Source organism: Spermophilus citellus, assembly GCF_964194105.1.
Source record: "Spermophilus citellus genome assembly, chromosome: 5".
NCBI classification, from domain to species: domain Eukaryota; kingdom Metazoa; phylum Chordata; class Mammalia; order Rodentia; family Sciuridae; genus Spermophilus; species Spermophilus citellus.
Window position 1 is genome coordinate 107,222,166 of NC_138186.1, and position 24,723 is coordinate 107,246,888.

Sequence of the window (24,723 nt, forward strand, 5' to 3'; positions counted from 1 at the left end):
AACCTTCTTTAGAACTAATGCCAGTACTCTCAAATTATTCCATGAAACAGAAAGGAATAGAACATACCCAAATTCATTCCATAAAGCCCAAACCAGATAAGGACACATCAAGGAAGGAAAATTATAGACAATTATCCCTGATGAACTCAGACATAAAAATACTTAATAAAATATCAGCAAATTGTGTTTAACAACATATTAAGAAGATCGTACACCACAATCAAGTTGGTTTTATTCCAGAGATGCAAGGATTGTTTAATATATACAAATCAATAAATGATTCATCACATTAACAGAATCACTTAGTAATCTCAATAGATACAGAGAATGTCTTTGACAAAATCTAGCATTCATTCATGATAAAAACACTGAAGAAACTAGGGATAGAAGGAATTTACCATAACATCACAAATGCTATATATAAAACCCCCCAAATCAACCTAATACTAAATGGGGAAAAACTGAACACATTTGCTTTAAAATCTGGGACAAGAGAAGGATGTCCAATCTCACCACTCCTATTTAATATAGTGCTAGAAATTCTAGCCACAGCAATTAGACAAAAGAAGAAAATAAAAGTGATAAAAATAGGGGAAAAAGAGGGGCTGGGGATATAGCTCAGTTGGTAGAATACTTGCCTCACTTGCACAAGGCCTGGGTTCAATCCTCAGTACCACCAAAACAACAACAACAACAACAACAACAAACCCACAAGAGAAAAATAGGAAAAAAAAAAGTCAAATTATCACTGTTTGCAGATGATATGATCCTATATCTAGAAGATACAAAAAATTCCACCAAAAGACTGCTAAAGCTAATAAGCAAATCTGGCAAAGTAGAAAGTTATAAAATCAACATAAAAAAATCAATAGCTTTCCTATAGTAGGTTCACCAACAATGAACCTACTGAAAAATAAATCAGGAAAATAATTCCATTCACAGTAATCTCAAAAAAAAAAAAAAAAAACTCTAAGAATAAATCTAATCAAGGAGGTAAAAGACCTTCTACAATGAAAACTATAGAACACTGAAGAAAGAACTTGAAGTAGATCTCAGAAGATGGAAGAACCTGCAGTGTTCATGGATAGGCAGAATTACTACTGTTTAAATGGCCGTACTACAAAAGCAATATGCAGATTCAATGTTATCCCCATCAAAACACCAGTGACATTCTTCATAGAACTAGAAAAGACTCTCCTAAAATTCATGTGGAAAAGTAAAAAGCCAGAGCAGCCAAGACAATTTTAAGCCAAAAAACAAACAAACAAAAAAAAAACCAACTCTGGAGGCATCACACTACCTGACTTCAAATTACACTACAGAGCTATAGTAACAAAAACTGCATGGTACTGGCATAAAAACAGACAATAGACCAATAGTACAGAACAGAAGACACAGAGAAAAACACACATACTTATAGTCATCTGATCCTTGACAAAGGTACCAAAACATACACTGAAGCAAAGACAACCTTTTTAACAAACGGTGCTGGGACAACTAGATATCCATGTGTAGAAGAATTAAACTAGGCTCCTATCTTTTGTCCTGCACAAAAATCAACTCTAAATGGATCAAAGACCTTGGAATGAGACCAGAAACTCTGAACTCCTAGAAGACAATGTAGGGTCAACATTCCAGGTTTTAGTCACAGAAAATGACTTTCTCAATAGGACCCCTAAAGTTCAAATAGTACCAAGCATTAATAAATGGGACACAACAAATTTTTCTACACAGCAAAGAAAACAATTAGGACTGTGAGGAGAGGACCCACAGAATTGGAGAAAATCTTTGCTAGCTATTTTTCTGACAGAGGATTAATATCTAGAGCTCAAAAACCTTTACACTATAAAAGAAAATAACCCAATTAATAAATAGACAAATGAACTAAACAGATACTTCTCAAAAGAAGAAGAAATACAAATGGTTGACAAATACATGAAAAAAATGTCCAATATCATTAGCAACTAGGGAAATACAAATCAAAACTACACAGAGATTTCATCTCTCACCAGTCAGAATGGCAGACATCAAGAATACAAACAGACACCTTAGCCCAGGCCCCAGCCCAGGCCCCAGCCCAGGACCACCCCTGCCACCTGTGAGGAAGCTCAGGCCAAGGTCAGGCCCAGGTCCGCCCCAACGACCAGCATACCCATGCCGAAGCTTAGGTCTCAGACCAGGACTGCCCCCACTGACATGCAGACCCACTCTGGAGCCTAGGCCCCGGCCCAGGATAGGTCCGGGTCTGCCCCCCAGCCCACCTGGGAGCCCGGGCCTAACCCACTTTCATTTTGGGACACTGTAGCCACCGCCATAGCCCTCCCACGCAATAGCCTCCACCTTGAAACAACAGACAGGGCCTAGAAGCAGCTGCATCTCGGAACAGTCATCCCAAAGCCAGGGTAAGGCCCACCCTTTCAGCGTCATCTCTTAAAGAGGTTACATCCATCCTGGAACACTCCCACTTCTATCTCTAGTTTCTTCTGCTATTGCTGTCACCACCTTTAGTTACAATAGCCTCCATTGTGGGACACCAGCAGGGTCTGGAAGCCCAACACCAAGGTGAGTTACAGATAATCTGCATGGATACTACAAGACTGTAGGGTAGAAACTGTAATGTCTCAGATCAGTACTGCAAGGAAGGAAGACACATAGACAACATGAAAAAAACAAAGGAAGAAAGTACCCCAAACAAACCAGGACACTACAATAACAGAATTCATGGACAGTGCAGTTGATGAAATATCTGAGAAGATGTTCAGAATACACATGATTAGAATGATTTATGAATTAAAGAATGACCTAAATGAGCAAATACAGGTAAAAATTGATAATTCAAATAAAGAAATGAAAGAGCAAATATAGGCAACCATTGATCACACCAACAAAGAGAGAAGGGAGCAAATACAGGCATATATTGATTACACAAACTAAAAGATAAGGGAACAAATGCAGGTAGCAAAAGATTACTTCAAAAAAGAAAGATTCTGAGAAAAAAAATCAGAAATCCTTGAAATGAAGGAAACAATAAACACCAACAGAATAGATCACTTGGAAGACAATGTCAGATAATGAAGACAAAGTATACAATCTGGACAATAAAGTTGAAAACATAGTAAAGATGGTAAGAAACCATGAACAGAACATCTAAGAATTTATGGGATAGCATCGAAAGACCACATCTAAGAGTTATTGGGATAGAGGAAGGCACAGAGATTGAAACCAATGGAATGCACAATCTCTTCAATGAGATAATATCAGAAAATTTCCCAAACATGAAGAATGAATTAAAAAATCAAATACAAGAGGCTTAAAGGACACCAAATGTACAAAATTACCAAAGATCTACCCAAGGTACATTATAATGAAAATACCTAGCGTTTAGAATAAGGATAGAATCTTAAAGGCCACAAAAGAGAGGAATCAGATCACATATAGGGGGAGACCAATTCACATCTCACCAGATTTCTCAGCCCAGACCCTCAAAGCCAGGAGATCCTGGAACAACATATACCAAACTCTGAAAGAAAATGGACGCTAACCAAGAATCTTATATCCACCAAAATTAAGCTTCAGATTTGATGATGAAATAAAACATTTCATGATAAACAAAACTTAGAATTTACAGTGAGAAAGTGTGCACTACAGAGTATCCTAAGCAAAATATTCCAGGAGAAGGAAATGAAAAACAACAATGAAAATCAGCAAAGGGAGGAACTACACTAAAGGAAAGGCCAATCAAAGGAGAAACCAAGTCAAGTTAATAACCAAAAATAAACCAAAATGTCTGGGGATACAAATCATTTTTCAATAATAACCCTGAAAGTGAATGGCCTAAATCCATCAATTAAAAGACTGACAAACTGGAATAAGGAAAAAAAAAAAAAGAGCCAACAATATGTTGCCTTCAAGAGACTCATCTCACAAGAAAACATATCCACAGACAGAAGGTGAAAGGGTGGGAAAAAACATACCACCCACATGGGCCACATAAACAAGCAGGGGTTTCTATCCTCGTATCAGATAAAGTGGACTTCAAACCAAAGCTAGTGAAAAGGGATAAAGAAGGACATATCATACTGCTTAAGAGATTCATACATCAACAAGATGTAACAATCATAAGTATCTATGTCCCAAGCAATCTATGCATGTCAAACAAACCCTTCTCAAATACAAGAACCAAATGGACCACAACACAATAATACTGGGTGACTTTAATACACCTCTCTCACCACTGGATAGATCTTCCAAACACAAACTAAACAAAGGATCTACAGAACTCAATGATACAATCAATAATTTGGACTTCACAGATTATATATATATATATAAAAAATATTCCATCCATCAACAAGTGAATACACTTTCTTCTCAGCAGCACATGGATCATTCTCCAAAATAGATCATATGTTATGCCAAAAAGGAAGTATTATTAGCAAATACAAAAAAACAGAGATACTACCATGCATTCTACCAGACCATAATGGAATGAAATTAGAAATCAATGATAAAATTTAAAAGAAAAGCTACTCTAACACCTGGAGACTAAACAACATGCTATTGAATGACACATGGATAATAGAAGACATCAGGGAGGAGATAAAAAAAATTCTTAGCGGTAAATGAGAACACAAATACAACTTATCAAAATTTCTGGGACACTTATGAAGGCAGTGCTAAGAGGACAGTTCATTGCATGGAGTTCATTCATTAAAAGAAGAAAAGTCAAAGCCCCAGAAAAAGAAGAACAAACCAACACCAAAAGCAGTTGAAGACAGGAAATAATTAAAATCAGGGCAGAAATCAATGAAATTGAAACTAAAAATAATTCAAAAAATTGACAAAACAAAAAGCTAATTCTTTGAATAAACAAATAAAATCGACAAACCCTTAGCCACTGCAATAAAAATAGGAAAGAGAAAACTCAAATTACTAAAATTTGTGATGAAAAAAAGGAAATATCACTGCAGACACTATTGAAATACAGAAGACAATTAGAAATGATTTTGAAAATTTATACTCCATTAAAATAGAAAACCTCCTCATACATTGCTGGTGGGGCTGCAAATTGGTGCAGCCAATATGGAAAGCAGTATGGGGATTCCTTGGAAAACTGGGAATGGAATCACCATTTGACCCAGCTACCTTTTAAGTCCTTCGGTCTATACCCAAAGGACTTAAAAACAGCATACTACAGGGACACAACCACATCAATGTTTATAGCAGCACAATTCACAATAGCTAAACTGTGAAACCAACCTAAATGCCCTTCAGTAGATGAATGGATAAGAAAAAAATGTGGCATATATACACAATGGAATATTACTCAGCAATAAAAGAGAATAAAATCATGGCATTTGCAGGTAAATGGATGCAGTTGGAGAAGATAATACTAAGTGAAGTTAGCCAATCCCCCAAAACAAATGGCAGATGTTTTCTCTGATAAAGGTTACTAACTCATAGGGGGGTAGGGAGAGGGAGCATGGGAGGAATAGATGAACTCTAGATAAGGCAGAGGGGTGGGAGGGGAAGGAAGGGGACAGAGGGTTAGCAATGATGGTGGAATGTGACGGACATCATTATCCAAAGTACATGTATGAAGATATGAATTGGTGTGAATATACATTATATTATAGAGATATGAAAAATCATGTTCTACATGTGTAATAAGAATTGTGATGAATTCCACTGCCATGTATTTAAAAATTAAAAGCAATTAAAAATAAATAATAAAATAGAAAACCTCAAAGATACCAACAAATTTCTAGAGGCATATGATTAACTCAAACTAAATCAAGAGGACATACACAATTTAAACACATCAATTTCAAGCAAGGAAATAGAAGATGCCAACCAACCTACCAACCAAGAAAAGCCTACCAACCAAGAAAAGCCCGGGACCAGATGGATTCACAACTAAGTTCTACAAGACTTACAAAGAAGAATCCACACCAATAGTTCTCAAATTATTCCATGAAACAGAAAAGGAATGAATCCTTCCAAACTTATTCTACGAAACTAGTGTCATCCTGATACCAAAACCAGGCAGAGACACATCAAAGAAAGAAAAATTTCAGAACAATATCCCTGATGAATATTGATGCAAAAATTCTCAATAAAATTCTAGCAAAAAATCACATAGAAAACACATTTAAAAAATAGTGCACCATGATCAAGTGGGGTTCATTCCAGGGATGCAAGGTAGGTTCAACATATGGAAATCAATAAATATAATTCATCACATCAATAGACTTAAAGAATTATATGATCATATAAATTGATGCAGAGAAAGTATTTGACAAAATACAGCACCCTTTCATGTTCAAAACACTAGAAAAACTAGGGATAGTAGGAATATACCTCAACATTGTAAAAGCTATCTATGCTAAACCCAAAGCCTATATCATAAATGGAGAAAAAATGGAAGCATTCCCTCTAAAAACTGGAAAAAGACAGGAATGCCCTCTTTTACCACTTCTATTCAACATAGTCCTTGAAACTGTAGCCAGAACAATTAGAAAGAGAAAAGAAATTAAAGGGATAGAAATAGGAAAAGAACTCAAACTATTAATTATTTGCTAATGACATGATTCTATACTTAGAGGATCCAAAAAAACTCCACCAGAAAACTTCTATAATTAATTAATTCAGCAAAGTAGCAGGATATAAAATTAATACCCATAAATCAAATGCATTTCTATACATCAGTGATGAATCCTCTGAAAGAGAAATTAGGAAAACTACCCCCATTCACAATAGCCTCAAAAAAAGAAAAAAGAAAAAAAAACTTGGGAATCAACTTAACACAAGAGGTGAAACACCTCTACAATGAAAACTACAGATCACTAAATAAATAAATTGAAGAAGACCTTGGAAGATGGAAAGATCTCCCATGCTCTTGGATAGGCAAAATTAATATTGTCAAAATGGCTATACTACCCAAAATGCTATACAGATTCAACGTGATTCCAATTAAAATCCCAACGTCATTCCTTATAGAAATAGAAAAAGCAATCATGAAATTCATTTGGAAAAATAAGAGACCCAGAACACCCAAAGCAATCCTTAGCAAGAAGAGTGAAGTAGGAACATCACAATACCAGACCTTAAACTATACTATAAAGCTATAGTAACAAAAATGGCATGGTATTGGCACCAAAATAGACATGTAGACAATGGTACAGAATAGAAGATACAGAGACAAACCCACATAAATACTTTCATACTAGACAAAGGCACCAAAAACATACATTGGAGAAAAGATAGCCTCTTCAACAAATGATGTTGGGAGAATGAGAAATCCATATGTAGCAAAATAAAAATAAATCCCATATCTCTTGCCATACACAAAACTCAGCTTAAAGTGGATCAAGAACCTAAGAATTAGTACAGAGACTATGTGCCTAATAGAGGAAAAAGTAGGCCCAAATCTTCATCATATAGGATTAGGCCCCAGTTTCCTTAACAAGACTCCTAAAGTGCAAGAAATAAAATCAAGAATTAATAAATGGGATGGACTCAAAGTAAAAAGCTTCTTCTCAGATAAAGAACAATCAATGAGGAGACAAGACAGCCTACATTTTGGGAGTAAATTTTTACCACATGCAAGTCAGATAGATCACTAATCTCCAGAATATATAAAAAAATTCAAAGAACTTAACACCAAAAAAACCAAACAATCCAATCTATAAATGAGCTACTAAGGAGCTGAATAGATAACTTCTCAGAAGACATTCAATCAACAAATAAATGAAAAAATGTTCAACATTTCTAGTAATTAGAGAAATGCAAATCTAAATTAGTCTTAAGATTTCATCTCAAACCAGTCAGAATGGCAGTTACTAAGAATACAGACAACAATAAACGTTGGCAAAAAATGTGGGGGAAAAGGTACACTCATACATTTCTGGTAGGATTACCAATTGGTGCAAACACTCTGGAAAGCAGTATGGAGATTCCTTAGAAAACTGGGAATGGAACAATCATTTCACCCAGCTATCACACTCCTTATACCCAAAGGACTTAAAATCAGCATAATATAGTAACACGGCCACATCAATGTTCATAGAAGCTCAACTCACAATAGCTAAACTATGGAAGCAATCTAGATGCCCTTCAATTGATGAATGGATAAAGAAACTGTGGTACATATACACAATGGAATATTACTCAACATTAAAAGAGAATAAAATTATGACATTAAGCAAGTCCCAAAAAACCAAAGACCGAATGTTCTCTCTGATAAGTGGATGCTGATCCATAATGGGTAGGGGGGGCATGGGGAAAACAGAGGAACTTTGATTGGGCAAAGGGGAGGGATGGATGGGGAGGAGGAATGTGGGATAGAAAGATGGTGGAATGAGGTGGACATCATTACCCTAGGTACATGTATGACTGCATATATAATGTGATGCTACACTGTATACAGATAAATGAAAAGTTGTGCTGCCATGAATCAAAATGCATTCTGCTGTCATATATACCTAATTAAAATAAATTAATTAATTTAAAAAAAGAATACAGTAATAATAAATGCTGGAGGGGTTATGGAGGAACACTTTTACACTGTTGGTGGGACTGTAAATTAGTACAACCACTATGAATATCAGTATGGAGGCTCCTCAAAAGACTAGGCATGGAACCACCATATGATCCAGCTATAACACTCTCAGTATTTATCATAAAGAATTAAAGTGATCCTATTATGGTGATACATGCACACACATGTTAATATCAACAGAATTCATAACAGCCAAACTATGGAACCAGCCTAGTGTCCATCAACAGATAAATGGAAAAAGAAAATGTGTCATATATACACAATGGACTTTTACTCAACCATAGGAAAAATGAAATTATGGAATTTGTAGAAAAAGGGATGGAACTGAAGACCATTTTGGTAAGTGAAATAAGTCAAACTCAGAAGGTTAATAGTCAAATGTGGAAGCTAGAAAGGAAAAAGGAAAACAAAGGTAAAGGTAGATCTCCTAAAAATCAAAGGGAAATCAGTGGAAGAAAGGGACCAAAGGGTGGGAAGCAGGGAGGGAGGGGGGAAGTTCTGGCAACTCGAATATCAAATAACAAACCCATCAATATATAAAATTATAATGTGCCAATAAAAAATGTGGAAGAAAAAAAGAATCTAATATAGAGCCCTGTTCATGGCAGAAGAGCAGAAGCAAGTGATAAATGCTCATCTCTCAGCCAAAATAATATCCTGTGCCCACAATATAGCTCCCACTATGGCTTGCACTTTAATCCAAGAGATGCAAAGTTCATATTCAGTACAGTGTAGATATTTGTATTCACCTTATTTTTCTGTAAATAAATATCTTGAATTGTGTGGAAGGGAAACACTTTCATTGACTTATTGATAAAATGTCTTCTAAAGATGTAACAAAAAGTATTATTAACAATTAATAGATAATTTGCTAGAACTACAAACGCAGAAGGAAAAAAAAAAGCAGCTCTTATCTACTACCTAAGACAGCAAGTAAAACTTGTATTATTAAGCAGCATTTTATTCTTCACTTTGAAATGACTACAAAATAAAGTGTTCCAAAGAGGGAGAAAGATTTAAATAATAAAGCATTTAAGCAATTGTCTTCCCCAAAAAAGTACTTTATAATCAATGTATGTGGGACTTTGTTCCATATTTTACATTAACATACATTTCTAATTGTTATAACTATTTATAATCTATTTGCTTAATGTTAGAAATTGTTACTTATCTTCAATAAAGAATGCAACCATTAATTATATACCCAACATAAGGTAGGATTCCAAATTACTATTCTCTACTCTAAAACATGACTCCTAGAAAGCATATTGACAATGGGACCTATAACAAGTTTACTTATTAGACTTAGGTTAGCTAAAATATAGACTATTGACATCATATGATCACAAATATAACTTCACTAATCACATAATACATTTCAAACATATAAGAGCAATATCTCCAAGCAATAAATTGGAATTTTATCAAAATATATTCACTAAATGAAAGTTCATAAATTTGTAATTGTGGTAGAAGTTAGAATTCTTACTAATGTCTAAAAGAAAAGATCATAAATGACATAGATTAATAAAGCTTTTTGCACATGCCTTTGAGGAGAACAAAGGAAAGTTCTCTAACCTCAATTCAAGGTGTTTTATAGATACCCTGAATCACAGATTCAGAACTTTAGCTTTTCAGGATAAGGTCTGGATAATTTGTCAAATTCCAATAATACAGGGTATTAATAGGAATACATCTAAGTCTAAGTGTTCACACACATATGCCTTGCCCCCACCCCCTTGTTTCAGAACTTTTTTTTAAAAAAATCATTGTAATAGATCCCTCCTACAACAATATAGTTGAGTATATCTTCTCTTACAAACGACTAAATGATCAACAACCCATAGTGGATGATAGCACAGATTTGCAGTAGAAAGGACATATCAGTTTATACTCCAGCTGGACTCTTCAAGAACCTTACTGAATATATAAAAACAATATTTCAATCAGAGGGGTAAGGGTTGGGCTGTTGTGGAAGCAAGAAGAGTCTAAGCCATACGCTGCTTGACACTAGTCACCTAAACAGTGCCCAGTTAAGAGAGTGTTCTGGTCCAAAGATTCTTTATCTTCTTAAAAAGCACTTCTTTCCTTTCTATTCAGATAGAGGTGTCAACCTGTTTCTGTGCCGATGCTATTAAGCACTTATGCGACTTAGGTCGCATAACTAATGCTCAATGTTTATATTCCATGGTCACCAGCAAGTCTTCTAACTCTACTTTAGCTGCCCTTATGACATGCCAACAGTGAGAGAATGGGCTAATTATGAGAGAATGGGCTAATTAGCCATCTCTAATAATGATGTCCTTTCCAGGTAGATTTTTATACCTGATTTCCTGTCATGACTGTGGTCACCTACTCTTCCAAGAGGTGACCTCCACTCAGTGCACTGACAGGTCAGGCCTCGTGACACTGACTAAACCACAACCTATTCACTAAGGTCACACACAACCATCACCACCAAAAGTCTCATATGTAATTCCGTAGGAACTTCTACAAGGCCAATCAGGAGAGAGAAGTACAGATATATTCTTACTTGAACACATATGCCAAGGACTCTAGTTTTATCATATGATAGTAAATAAATAGTAAATGAAACTTCAATAGTTATTAAAAATCTTGATTGCTTAAGAATGAAATAATTACTAATAACCTCTGTTTCATGTATTGTTTAGTTAAATTAATCTGAAACTGGCTGCATTTTAGATAACAGCTAATGACAGTGTCCATTAGTCTACGCAGGTAATCAAAGCAGGTTCTTCCTATTAACTTCTCCTTTTGGTCTTAGTCATCAACATTAGTTCTGTTAAGTGAGAGGACATTCCTTTCATGGTTTGTTCCTAATAGTTGGAGTTTGTTAGTTGCACTGCCTGTTAAGGGAAAGGCCATCCCTGCTATTATGGTTTAAATATGAAGTGCCCCCCCCCCAAAAGTTCATGTGTGAGACAATGCAAGAAAGTTTAGAGGTGAAATGATTGGGTTATGAGAGTTTTAACCTAATCAGTACATTAATCCTCTGACAGGATTAACTGGATGGTAACTGTAGACAGGTAGGGTATGGAAGAGGTGGATCCCTGGGGATATGTCTTTGGAGTATATATTTTGTCCTTGTTGAGCAGAGCTCTTTCTTTCTGCTTCTTGGTGACCATGTCCTAACCAGCCTTCCTCTGCCACTCTTCTTCCACTTTGGCCCTGAATGGAGTTGGCCATCTATGGACTAAGACCTCTGAAACTATGAACCCCAAATAACCTTTTCCTTCTCTACATCATTCTTGTCAGGTCTTTTGGTCACAGCAGCAAAAAAGCTGACTAAAAGACCTGCCAGTGTACAATAATGTGTTATTTAAGTCAAATAAGAATGTGGTAAAGAGACCACAATATCTGCATGACAAGAAGCAAAATTCATGGAACCAAATCAAATCATACTCCCTTTCAAAAATTAAAGTTTATATACTAGGAAAGTCCAAGAGCTTTCATCAACAGTCAGGGTGGTAAGAATATTTACTTTTATATAGCTCTGCTGAATAAACTGGCACAAAAAAAGAGAAAATATGATTGTTGATAACTAACAGAAATAAAGATCAACTACTTTTGTTATCTTATACTTCATGAAGATGAAGGCAGAGGGATCCTTGAAACTGTCGACAGCTTAGCAGACCAAGTAAACAGTTGCTGAACCATGCTTGTGGATTACTGTCATATACTAGTCCCCCATAATACCTATAATCAGTTTTTTCACTTCTTCAGATTCTTTCAATTTATGCTCTATCATTCTTGAAGTGAGGCAATCAAAACTGGATGCAGGTGTTCCATTTATAACTCCAACTTTTAAAAAACACTCTTGGTTTTCTTGTCTGCTGCTAAGCAACAGAATGACATTCTTACTGAGCTACCTGTCATACCTCACTCTCATTCTCCAGCCCAGTTTTTTTTTTTTTTTTTTTTTTACAAACAAAGAAAAGGTAAACAAGCTCAAACTTCTAAAACTAACTCAGATTGTTTTAGATAATTCTGAAGGCTAGGAAGTCTGAGGCCAAGGTGTCAATAGAGTTGTTTTCTTCTAAGACCTCTTTTTTGGTTTGTAGGTGCCATCTTGTGCTGGTGTCTTCACATGGTCTGGCCTGTGTATGTTTGTATTCTACTCTCCTCTTCTGATACAGACACTGGTGATGTTAGAGTAGGACCCACCCCAACGACCTTGTTTTGCCTTATCTCTTTAAAGATCCTGCCTTCAAATACAGGCACATTCTGAAGTACTGGGGCTTAGGACACTAACATATGAATTTGGGGAAGACACAATTTAGCCCATTACAGTAGTTAAGAATAGAAGAGGAGTTAATTATGCCTCTACTTATAGCGCCCTGTAGAAGTAAAGGGTCATTATGTTTTCAACTTATTTTTCAAATGGTTCAAAAATACAGTTATGCATATAGTGTGGGAATCTGGATGAAAGTATATGGTAATTTTTTTTAACTCTGAAAAAAATCTCATTTGTTTCTAAAGACTTTTCTGAAAGTGTGAAGTAAAACTTGTTATTCTTAAGTATTTAAAAGTCTATTTAATGATTTTGATTTTTATAGCCCTACTTTTGTGGGAAAAAAATCCTCATGAAAGGCTAAAGTGGGGTTTTCAATCAATGTTTATCATATATAATACAAATATTATGAGTAGAGAAGAAAAGGACCAAAAGGGATTGAACTCAACTCATTCCAATCATTATAATACCTAACACAAATATAGTCATTTGCTTGCCATAAATAGTTGAAAAAATAAAGCATAGCTTCTTTCCTAAGTTTCTATCTTCCTATTTTTCAACCAAATTCAGTTTTTAAAAATTACCCTATCAATTCATTTTTAGTTATTCTGGGATCACACAGATCCCACATGTCAGCTTGAGGGTCATTTCTTTTACCATGGATTCCTAACACAGGTATCTTTCAGCCAAGCACAAACCTAGGGAAATACTAGTATGCATTTGGGCTTATCATCTATCCATCTATTCTGTGTGTCATTAATGCACTAGTATTTCATTTTTTACTAGGCATATGTTTATTACTTTGTACCTACTGAAATTCAAAAAAAATGCCACTGATTCTAAAAATAGCTCATAGCTTATTCTGTAATTTTTTTTAGCTGATGTTGTAATAAGACATTTGTTATTTATTTGATGAAGCTATTTTTTTCTTGCAATTCTAAACACATTTGAAGAAAGAAAAAGAGCTTATGAAATAAATTAAGAAAACAATTGAACTATATTTTACCATGTTATAAGACTAAAATTTCTGAATAATCACTTATGCAGGGGCAGGCCACATCAGAATCCCAGATCTACCTACCAGTATATAATGCAGTTTTGTTCTCCTGAGGTCTTACTGAGTAATCAAGCCTAGAGTATGCATGGATACTGCTAACCACTTAAGAATTCAACACTTAGCCAGCAACAACACATTATCTTATGTGCCTAAATTTTTTGAGGGTTATGTGTCCTAATGCTGCTTTCCATTATGGCATAAAATTGAGAGTACACCTATATCAATTTGCTTGAAGTAGTTCATTATGTATTGATTCTACAAACTTTCACTTAAATGTTTGTAATGCAATTTGAATAACTGTGATTTACCAGAACTACTAAACTTCAAACCAAATTTGTTAATAATAAAAATAAAAGAAAAACTCAATTTTTCTATAGAAAATATTTCAGACTAGAAGATATTCATAAGACATAATTTAATAGTCTGTATTTTACACTAGATATATGTGTGTATGCTAGTTACAATATTATATTTCTTCACCAACTGCAAACTAGAAAAGAAACAAATTATAAAGGAAAAATTACTGTTTTTGATGGAGGCAGCCAGGCCATTAGAATAGCTGTTTTTCCTTACATCATCTTACAATGATAACTATATCATTGAGGCCACTAGACCTGTTCGAATCCTGTTTTGTGGCTCTTAACAATATATTAACCTTTTGGGATCTTAATTTGATTATCTTGAGATGGGAATACAACCTATTCTCATTGGACTGGTATAAAGAATTAAATAATGCAAAATGTCTAGAACAGCAAACAGAATATATTAAGTTTCCCCAAACTTTGGAAGTAAAACTCAGGTCTACAAAATCATCCAAATCTTATTAATTATACATATAGATTGCTTAAATCTTACAAAATGACATAGATGTACTCTATTTATTAATATAAATAGGCACATGAAGTGTAAATCTTATAGCATACACTTGACCTTCTGAGGTTAATGTATTAGAGTCAATATTTTGTAATATTAATTTTTGCTAATTTTTTGTTTTTGTAGGGTTTAGAGAAATGAATAAAAGCAGCACTGGATAATTTCCAGTCCTTTACAAACAAAATAATCTCTCCTAGAAAGTTCAAATTCGTATTTTTTTTTCTCCTTATATATTTCCTTAGAGCAAGCAGAAACATCTGAAATCAGGTGCCGCTCATTCTTTTCAAAACAGAGCCAATGCCTATGTAGAAGGTTTTGAGAAAGACTAATCTCCTAAATCTTGTCTTCTCATTCACTGTTTGTACCCATTAAGCAACGTTATGAAGTTGAGGATTCAAGGGAATGTGGATATAAGGGAGAAGTGTTTTTTGTTTGTTTGTTTTGTTCTGAAGCAAAGTATTTGCTTATGTGACAAGGGAGGTGTTCACAGATTGATATGAATACCAGTGCTACTATGGCTTCTGCTTGTTTTAAAAGAAATCAGCTGATTGTATTACTTTCTCCCTTTTCCCTGTGAGTTATATGTGGAACTCTGATGTACCACCCACGATTGATGACATAACAGAAGCAAGCAAAGTACAGGGAGACAGCAGTGAATAGACTTGAGAAACATTAATAGTAAACCTGGGTAAAATTTTTTTATCAATTTTAAATTTGCCATTTTTTATTACTAAAATATCATTTTAAATTTTATTATAAGTTAACTTTAGATCAATGAAAATCAATTTTGTTTTTTTCCAACATATCAACATCAGAAAAATATACAGTATGAAATTCATTTTTATGTTATCATAGAAGATAACATATTTTAAAGAATTTGTAAGTAGTAACATAGGGTACTACCTAATTTTATTTAATGCATACATACCATGACTTTATATCTACATTTAAGTAATTGAGGGAGCTAGAATTAATGGTATCTAGACTTAGGAAACATGTACAAATTTCTACTCTTGAGATATGAAATTTTCTCATCATCATAAATCACACTTTAAAAAACTGGGGTCATATTCTATCAGTCTTCTGAGGTGAATTAAGAAAACTGTACACTATTTCATGATTCTCTAGATCATGTTAATATGTAACATTTCAAAAGCATCTCACGGGATAATATTTTCACAAATCATCACAAATGTATGATGCGTAGTAAGTTTGGTTTTTCTTCTTAAAGGCTCATTCAATAATTATTTATTCTTAAAGTTTAACATTCAGAAAAGTTTTGAATAAGGTATTATTTTGCTCAGAGGACATCAGCCTATATAGTGTAAAGGCCAATAAAATAGTAAAGGTATGAGGCTGGGGATATAGCTCACTTGGTAGAGTGCTTGCTTTGAATGCAGAAGGTCCTGGGTTCAATAATGAGTACACTTCTAATAAAATCCTTGCTGAAAGATACATCCAGAAGAAGAAGAAAAAAAAGTAAAGGTAGCAATGAAAAACAAATATGGCATTATTTCAGAATGGACAATTCTACCTAAGAGAAAATAAATGACAAATTTTATACCCACACAAATTGTGAATCATTTCACCACAGACCAATGAAAACATGAGCTAAACCCATATTTAAAATAGCATTTTGGGACATTAGTTCTTTCATTCTACAAATTAAAAAAAAAATTGGGATTGGGGACTGGAAGTCCAATTCAGGAGTAAAGTGCCTGCTTCATATGCTCAAGGTCCTTGGTTCAATCCCCAGTACCAAAAAACAAAACAAAACCTGGCAATACAAGAACTGAGTGTTAACAAGGCTTAAAAACAATATATATTAATATATATATATATATATATATATATATATATATATATATATATATGTCTTTCATAAAATATTTTTATGAAATAAGGATGATAAAGACTACTTAATCAGAAAGTAACACCAAAAACATGTAAAAATAGTAAGCTACATGAGAAACTGCCTAGTTCACTCCTGAAGTCCAAGTGTCTAAAGCAGTTCCACGTACCTAACAGATACTCAAACATTTGTTGAATAAATATAAAAAAAGAAAAGACAATATTAAAGACATTCCCATTACATTAAGAATAATGCTGGCAAAACTGCTGTAACTCTATTATTCCACATTATTTGTGAAGTTCTATCTATTAGAAGTAATACTTCAAACATTGGAAAAGAAATAAAAAGCATATTAATTTCCAGATTATATACATGCATTAGAAAGTCCAAAGACATAAGTAAAAAACTTATTAGAATAATTATATGCATTCACTTAGGTAAACAGATAAAAGATTTTTTTTTTTAGAAAAACAAATTATCCTTCAGACTAACAATAACCAGTTAAAGTTAAATGAAAGGGAAAATAGGACCTGAAAATTTAACATGCAATGAACAAATTTAACCAGAAAGATTTAGGATCTAAGTGAAGACAACTACAACATGTTGTTAGATATAAAACAAGACCTACATGAACAGATGGGAAATCTTATTAGAAAGCAAAATGAAATATTATGAGTACACTTCTAATAAAATCCTTGCTGAAAGATACATCCAAAAAAATAAGAACACTCCCCCCACAAAAAAAAAATGTTTGAAAATAACAATGAAAACAATCTTCTCCTACAGATAGTAAAACATACTACAAAGCTGCCACGATAAAGTACTACTACTACTATTACCTTTATTAGTATATATTGAACTTACTATGTTCCAGGTACTACCTAAGTATATGTACATGTACATAGTGATTAAATGAGATCTGTATTTGTGGGGGTGGATAAATGGGGATCGAACTCAGAGGCACTCAACCACTGAGGCACATCCCTATCCCTATTTTGTATTTAATTTAGAGACAGGGTCTCACTGAGTTGCTTAGCTCCCTGCTTTTGCTGAGGCTGGCTTTGAACTCGTGATCCTCCTGCCTCAATCTCCCAGCCTCTGGGATTACAGGCGTGTGCCACTGTACCCGGCAAGATCTATATTTTTAACATTACCATTTTAGATACCTAGAAACTGAAATACTGGGGCTGGGGTGGTGGCTCAGTGGTACAGCGCTTGCCTAGCATGTGTGAGGCACTGGGTTCAATTGTGAGTACCACATATAAATAATAAATTAAAAAATAAAGGTCCATTGACAACAAAAAAATATTAAAAAAAAAAGAAACTGAAATACTGAGTGAGTGGGAAAGTCATTGATATGTCATTTGGAAAAGTAATCTGATTATCTTTATTCTTTTCCTTAACAAATATTTTTGGCCAGTCTTTACCAAATCCTATTTTAGATGCTAAAAACATAGCATAAAAAAATAGATGTGGTACCTATCGTTATGTATCCTTACCATGAGGAAAAATAATATAAGCAGGAAAACAAATATCATTTCAGAGAGTGACAGGGAAATAAAACCAGATTATATGATAGGAACAGATAATAAGGGAGCCTGCATTTATCAGGTCCAAGAAGCCATCTTTATAGAAATATTTAATGAGCTAGAAAAACATTAAAATATTTGATAATCTAACAAAATTCTTGGAACATGTAATAACACTTGAGGACTAGAAAGCAGGCTAACATGTCTGTTTTATAGGAAACAAGTATATAATAGAAAATGTATGTTTACAACAGGGGCCTACATACACACTCTAATCCACAATACCATTTTTAGGACTCTATCCTACAGCAATAACAGCATGCATACATAAACTATGTTCAGAATAATGTTGTTGCTAGATATTTTGTAAGAGAAAAATTACTAGGAAAAACTCAATATTGATCATTTTGAGGATGCTAACTAGATTATGGTATAACTTATAGTACTGCGTTAATGAAAAGAACTGGACAGTACATGTTCTAACCTGGAAAGATGTCCTAGAAATAATATATAAAAAATGGTAGTAGACTACTATATATGACATGAATCTATTATTTTTTAAATGAGCCTCATGAACTATGCCATCAGGAATTTACACCCTTAAGTCTGGGCCTGGATAAATTCCTCTTTGCTTCCTCCCCTCTGATAGATGTTCTCTTAAACACTATCCTGACACCATTTTCTCTAATTCATTCCCTGCCAATATTTCAGTGTACCTTAGCCCACTGCTTGTTTCTTTATCTGGGAACACAAAGAGCACAGCACCATAAACACTTTAAGAGTTAACAGAAAAAGAATATTTCTTTACAATTTGGAAACATAAAAGACTCTAACACTGAAATGACTGAAATAGCTCTAATGATTTTAGAGTAATCACATAGCATACTAACCTTTATTAAAAAATCAGAGATCATAATAATATGAACAAATAAAGGAAAACAAATATTCAGTTGGTTATTGCACAAGGAAAGATAAATGAGTTATTCTTACCTCTACTTTTGTTCGATAGAGAACAAGTCGTTTAAGGCTGCATAACTTGGCAATGTGGTTGAATGCTTGAGGTGGTAATTTATCACAGGATGAGAGATTTAAATCTTGTAAATCTGGACACATCTCAGAAATAACCTCCAAGCAAGTTTCATTAAGGAAATGGCTGCAAGATAATTCAAGGCGTACTAATTCAGATCCACAAACCTTCAGAAACCTGTAAAAACAACATTCCACATGAATTTCATAAAATTAAAAGATATTTTTTATAAGGACTTGGAACTTATATTAATTCTAAGGAGAAAGGCTTAGAAAAATGAATTTATATTATGAAAAACATAAGACATCTTTCACTTAAATTCTCATTCACTGCATGCTAAAATGTGCATGGTTAGGTTAAAATAAATCAACCTGAGAAGACAAAATGGATTCACATCAATGTAAAAAGTCAGCTAATGCTAAGTGGAAAACTAAAAAAACAGAGGATATATTTCTCCTACTTACCTACAATGCACAACTGAGTTGGTAAAGATTAAAAGGAAAAAAAAAACTCTAAACTCTTGGAAGATATTTCCCCAGTAACAATACTCAGAACTGGGTAATATATTTGGAACACTGCACATGAAATGACATCTTCAATTAAATGACCTCAAAACAATCAGAAAAGCCTCCTTTCAACTCAGAAAATTTCTAGGTTTGTTTAAGTGCACAGTTGCGATTTGTTTCTTGTAGCTCTAACTATTTAGTAACTAAACTCAGAAATAATCCAAGGTGACAGAAAATGTTTCATCAGAGTAGGTCACGATTTTATATTAGTTACATTACAGATGGGGAGAAAACAGTCCTGTCCATAACCACCATCTGTTAGAAACCTAAAACTAAAATGAATCTAGGAGCATTTGAATGTATGGAACTTTATCAAATAAGCAAATTGAACCAATTATTCTTGTTCAGTTCTCTTGACATAATCTTGTACATCAGTGTCACATCAGCAATATTACTACTATTAATTGATGCCACATCTTTTTTTTCCTAAATGATTTAAGAAGCTGATATAGGAACATACAAAATAAAACTGAACCAAATTGAATCCTTGTGTAAATAAAGGAAACAATACTTTAGTAGAAGTTAAAAATAGGGATTTTTTTTACACTGTTCTACTACTTTCTAGCAGTGACATGAGAAAAGGCATTCTTTCAAATCTCACATTTCCTTAGCTGTGAAAGGAAGACTTGAACAACACTCACTACATTGCCCCATGGTTTCGATCATCAAATAATATGTGAAAGCAATTTTTAAAGGTCAAAGCACCCACAAATATTAAAATGTCAGTTAAATATTGGTTAGCTCATATTTAAACAACAGAATTCAGTTGCCTCAGATTTATTTTAAATATTGCAAATAACCCAGTTTCCATACATATTATGCTTGAATACCCATTTACTTTTAATCCATTGCAGTCTGTGTTCTGCTCTCCCTAAATTTACCCTTTCCTTTTAATTGCTAAATTCAGTGCCCTCTCTTATCAGTATTTGTATTATGTGATTTATTTCTGACATTTCATACAATTGCCCACTACTCCCTTAAACCTCTGATGCTCCTCCTGTGAATTCTTCTCCTGGATCTCCTCCAACAGGTCTTCCTATTATTACCTGTGCTGGTTATTTGTTAAACTGCAGTCTGCATAAAGCATTTCCATTCATTCAGCAAGCAGATAGTGAGTTTCCACTGTGCCCCAGACAGTAGCCTAGACACTGGGGAGATAGCCCAGTCCCTACTCTCACACAGCCTACTTACATTTTAGTGACAGAAGGAGACTAGACACAAATAAAATAAATAATATATTAAAGGCTGAAAAGCAATAAGGAGCAAATAAATGCAGGGAAGGTCAACAGGAAGTTTGATTAGAGAAGCTTCAATGAGAGGGTGAGCAAAGCAGATATCTGGAAGAAGAGCATTCCAGGTGAAGGTTTAAAGGGCAAATACACTGGTTTGAAGACAAGAACAAAGAAGAATAAGGAAGCTGACACAGGAGGCCCACAGTGAGGGGAAAATAAGTAGATCAGAGAGATGAGGTACCATGTCATTATAAAGACTTCAGCTTTTATTTTGAGAGAAATGGAATTCCTAATCTTTAGAGGTTTTGAGCACAGGAGTGTCACCACTTCCTTGTGCTTTACCAGAATCCTTATGGTTTTTGTGTTATGAGATTGAGAGGAAAGCAGGCAGAAAGGGGGGACCATTTCAATATTCAGGAAAGAGAGGAGAGCACACAAGATCCAGGTGCTAATAACAAACATGGTGATAAACACTCAGTATTTTTCCTTTAATAAGGTCAAGGTATACCCAAGAAATAGGATAAAATTAACATGTTTACCTTACATTGAGTAAGGTAACAAGTAGTTATTGGGAGTTTTTTATTATTTAAAAGTTGGAAATCTAAAAACAGATATAGCATTTCGGAGAATTAAAAAATATCCTATTTGATAATTCTAAAACTATTCACAAATTACAAAAGTTAAATATGTCTATTAATTCCCTTAGAATTAAAAGCTTTAAGGCATCTTATTTCCTATGGTCTTCTTTATTGGCAAAGTACTTTGATCTGCATTTCTGTTTCATATTTAACTTAGAATGACTTGGAGACTTGACATTCCTTCTCTTTTTCCTTTAATTATTGAACCTTTCTCTTCCAAAGTATTTTGAGTGCTATAAATCCAATCACCAGAAAGCCAACTTTCAAGTTGACTTAATGAATGATACAATGTAAAAGCAAAATAAAGACAATGACCATATTTATACTAGTCTTCTGAATTTTTTTTTCACTCTCAATACTCTTAAATTGTATACCTCCACTATGAGAAGATTATTTGGTCAATATACCTATATTCTCTTTTCCTTACAGGATCTCTTACAAGATCTTTTCTACTTGCCTTTTCATGATACCTCCATTCTAAAATGGCAGAAGCAACAGTAAGCTCAATTCACTGAACAATTTCTTTCCTTAATGTTCCTCATGGAGATTTTATTTTAATGCAGAGTTCTATGTATGCTTTTGTCTTGGTGAATTGTTTACTCATCTCAACTATGACATAGGTCACTTGAAAGGAGAACTACAGCTTCATTATTCTTACAGCTATTCATTCTACATTGTGAATTCTTAAAAGTATTTTTTTTAAATTGAAGGTTTTATGAGGACACCTAAGTTCAGATAAACAAATCTGAACTACGTCTCCTGCTATGAGACAAGGAGTCTCTGGAGGATAAAGTAAATTGCTTATCCTTATGAGGTGAATTAATTTGTCCAGAAGAATACAAGTACAGGAGAAGTAATTTACTAAATGGTAACTTGCACCCTAAAATAATTAACATCCCATGAATGAATAATTTAATCTGAGTTTACTCATCACAAAATAAAAGGCACTAATCCTCACAACCTGTCTGAAGTATGGAGGTAAGGGAGAATTAGATAAAAATATCCATGGCTTCTAATTCCTAATCTTAGGTATTGTTAGTTGAACCTCACTCAGTTCTATAAAACAGTATATTTAAAATAATTTTGATTCCAAATAACTTAGAACATTATTTAATATATCTGGCTCAAAATAAAGTCATTAAAAACAAAACTTCTTGCTTAACTGATTATGGTGCTATCCAGTAATGGTAGAAAGAGTGGAAAATAAATTGTTTCTACTGTCTAGGAGCTGACAATCTAAAAGAGGAACCTTGTATAAAATATAGGCAGGCAACTAAATAAATATATGAATGAGTAATAAGTCCTTTATATTACAAAACTATAATTCTGTGTGTGAAAACATCTAAAAAGTTCTTGATTCTAGAAAGCACCCAAGAATTTTTTTTAAGAAATGAATACACACTACTTAGAATAAGTAAAGGGTTTAAAGGTAAAAACCTGCAATCACTGAGGTAAAAATCAGGTTGATTTGGCACCTATTCAAAAAAAAAATGGTAGTGGAAAAATGGACTTAAAACCTTTTCAACAAAATTAAGTGATGAAACTTTAAAGCACAAACTAGGAGGGAAGCAAAGTAATATTCAAGACTTTAGAGACCTGTATTATAAAAGTGGAATTACAATGGATGTAATTTTAATGAGTAATGATATTCATGAGCAGTACTCAAAGTTGCAAATCACAAATCTGTGGATGGAACGGGATTTTTAATAACTGATTAAAAGTTTTATGTTCTTGTTATTCCAATTTAACCTATTTCTCTGCTATTCTGAATAATACAAATTCATAAAAAAAAAAGTTCTTTAAAATCCAGTTAAACAGTTCTAATTTGTAAAGACAAGGTTTTTAGGCACCAAAGTAACTACATCAAACTTTTTCCTAAAGACTTGCTCAAAAAAGCAGCTCACCATCATCATTGGTCTCTAATTTTAAAATGTACATTTTTTTCTTTAAAGTATTATAAATAAGTCTTCTTCACAGTAATAAGCATAAATAGGCCATACTTATTCATAGGTTATTCATTAATAATCAAGCCATGAATATTTATTGTTTATTCTGGGAATGCTGCCTACAAGTTATAATGACTGTCAATTCAGTAGTCAAGTTGAGGGGGCCAATAGCAATCAGCAGGAAAACCTCCAATATGCCCCCACCCTCCCCCAATTTTTTTCTCTTCCTGTTACTTTAACTTTCTTTTCTTAATGGAAACAGTGACTAGGCTTGAAAAAATGCTAGCAAAATTTATGGTTTTATTGACTAAAATACTATAGCAAAATATGGAGAATTTATATATGCACTTTTGTGATTATTCAAATAGGCCTACAGAAACTCATCTGGTTGAACATAAAAATGGTAGAAAATTGCTTGTGAGAAAGTGGCTGAAACTGTACCTTCTCAAAAGACAATCTTTATCATTACTAGCCTAAAATTAAGAAAAATAACTGCTTGGTTTTCTTCTCACAACTCATGTTTCTTCTAATGCACTTAATAAGCTACAAAAAGAGAATGTTAAAAAAAATTATTTAGTATTGCCTTTACATTTTACTCATTATCATGATTATACGCAGCACTTTGCCTAAGAAACTGGACCTTAGCTGTTTACTACCAACATTTTATCTAATGTCTAGAATCATTAGTTGCCACCCTGTTATTTTACTTATAAAATTATGTAAATAATATGTTTAAACAAGATATTTATCTTTATAACTGTCTTCCCTGCTGAAGGAAGAAACTGTATATCTTATATATCTTTTTACATGGTCAAAAATATCCACTACCCTGCCTTGCCATGAAAGATAAAAACAAATTCCTAACAGTGGAAAACACTGTGGAAAGAGCTATGAGAGTAATTAAAATGCCCTAAACATCTGTATATTGTAAAACAATGCTTACTGACATCAAGTGTTCTATCTGTCTGATATTCTGTTGGTTTTGGTTTATTATTAATAATATATGCTCTAAATCATAATCATTAGTTTCGGATCTTCTTGGTCCCATTAGCAGAGAGGGAAATTTGCAAACAATGTGGGTACGTTTAAGGTAGAGAGAAATAAAAAGAACTAAGCTATTGCTAGGATTCAGAAAATGATACTTCAAAGTATGGAGCTTTGCCATGCTGAATACTCTGAACTAAAAGACAC

At 33.7% G+C, this 24,723-nt stretch overlaps 1 protein-coding gene and 1 long non-coding RNA gene across 3 annotated transcripts in view; one reads left to right on the forward strand and one right to left on the reverse strand.

The window, feature by feature from the left end:
* LOC308648711 overlaps positions 1-24,723 on the forward strand; it is a 627,872-nt gene that overhangs the window by 122,370 nt on the left and 480,779 nt on the right. The window lies entirely within an intron of this gene.
* FBXL4 (F-box and leucine rich repeat protein 4) overlaps positions 1-24,723 on the reverse strand; it is a 79,888-nt gene that overhangs the window by 23,490 nt on the left and 31,675 nt on the right. For both annotated transcript variants that reach the window (XM_081294742.1, XM_081294741.1), the window contains exon 6: positions 19,114-19,327. In XM_081294742.1, the coding sequence (XP_081150868.1) occupies positions 19,114-19,327 (214 nt within the window). The remainder of the gene's footprint in view (positions 1-19,113; positions 19,328-24,723) is intronic.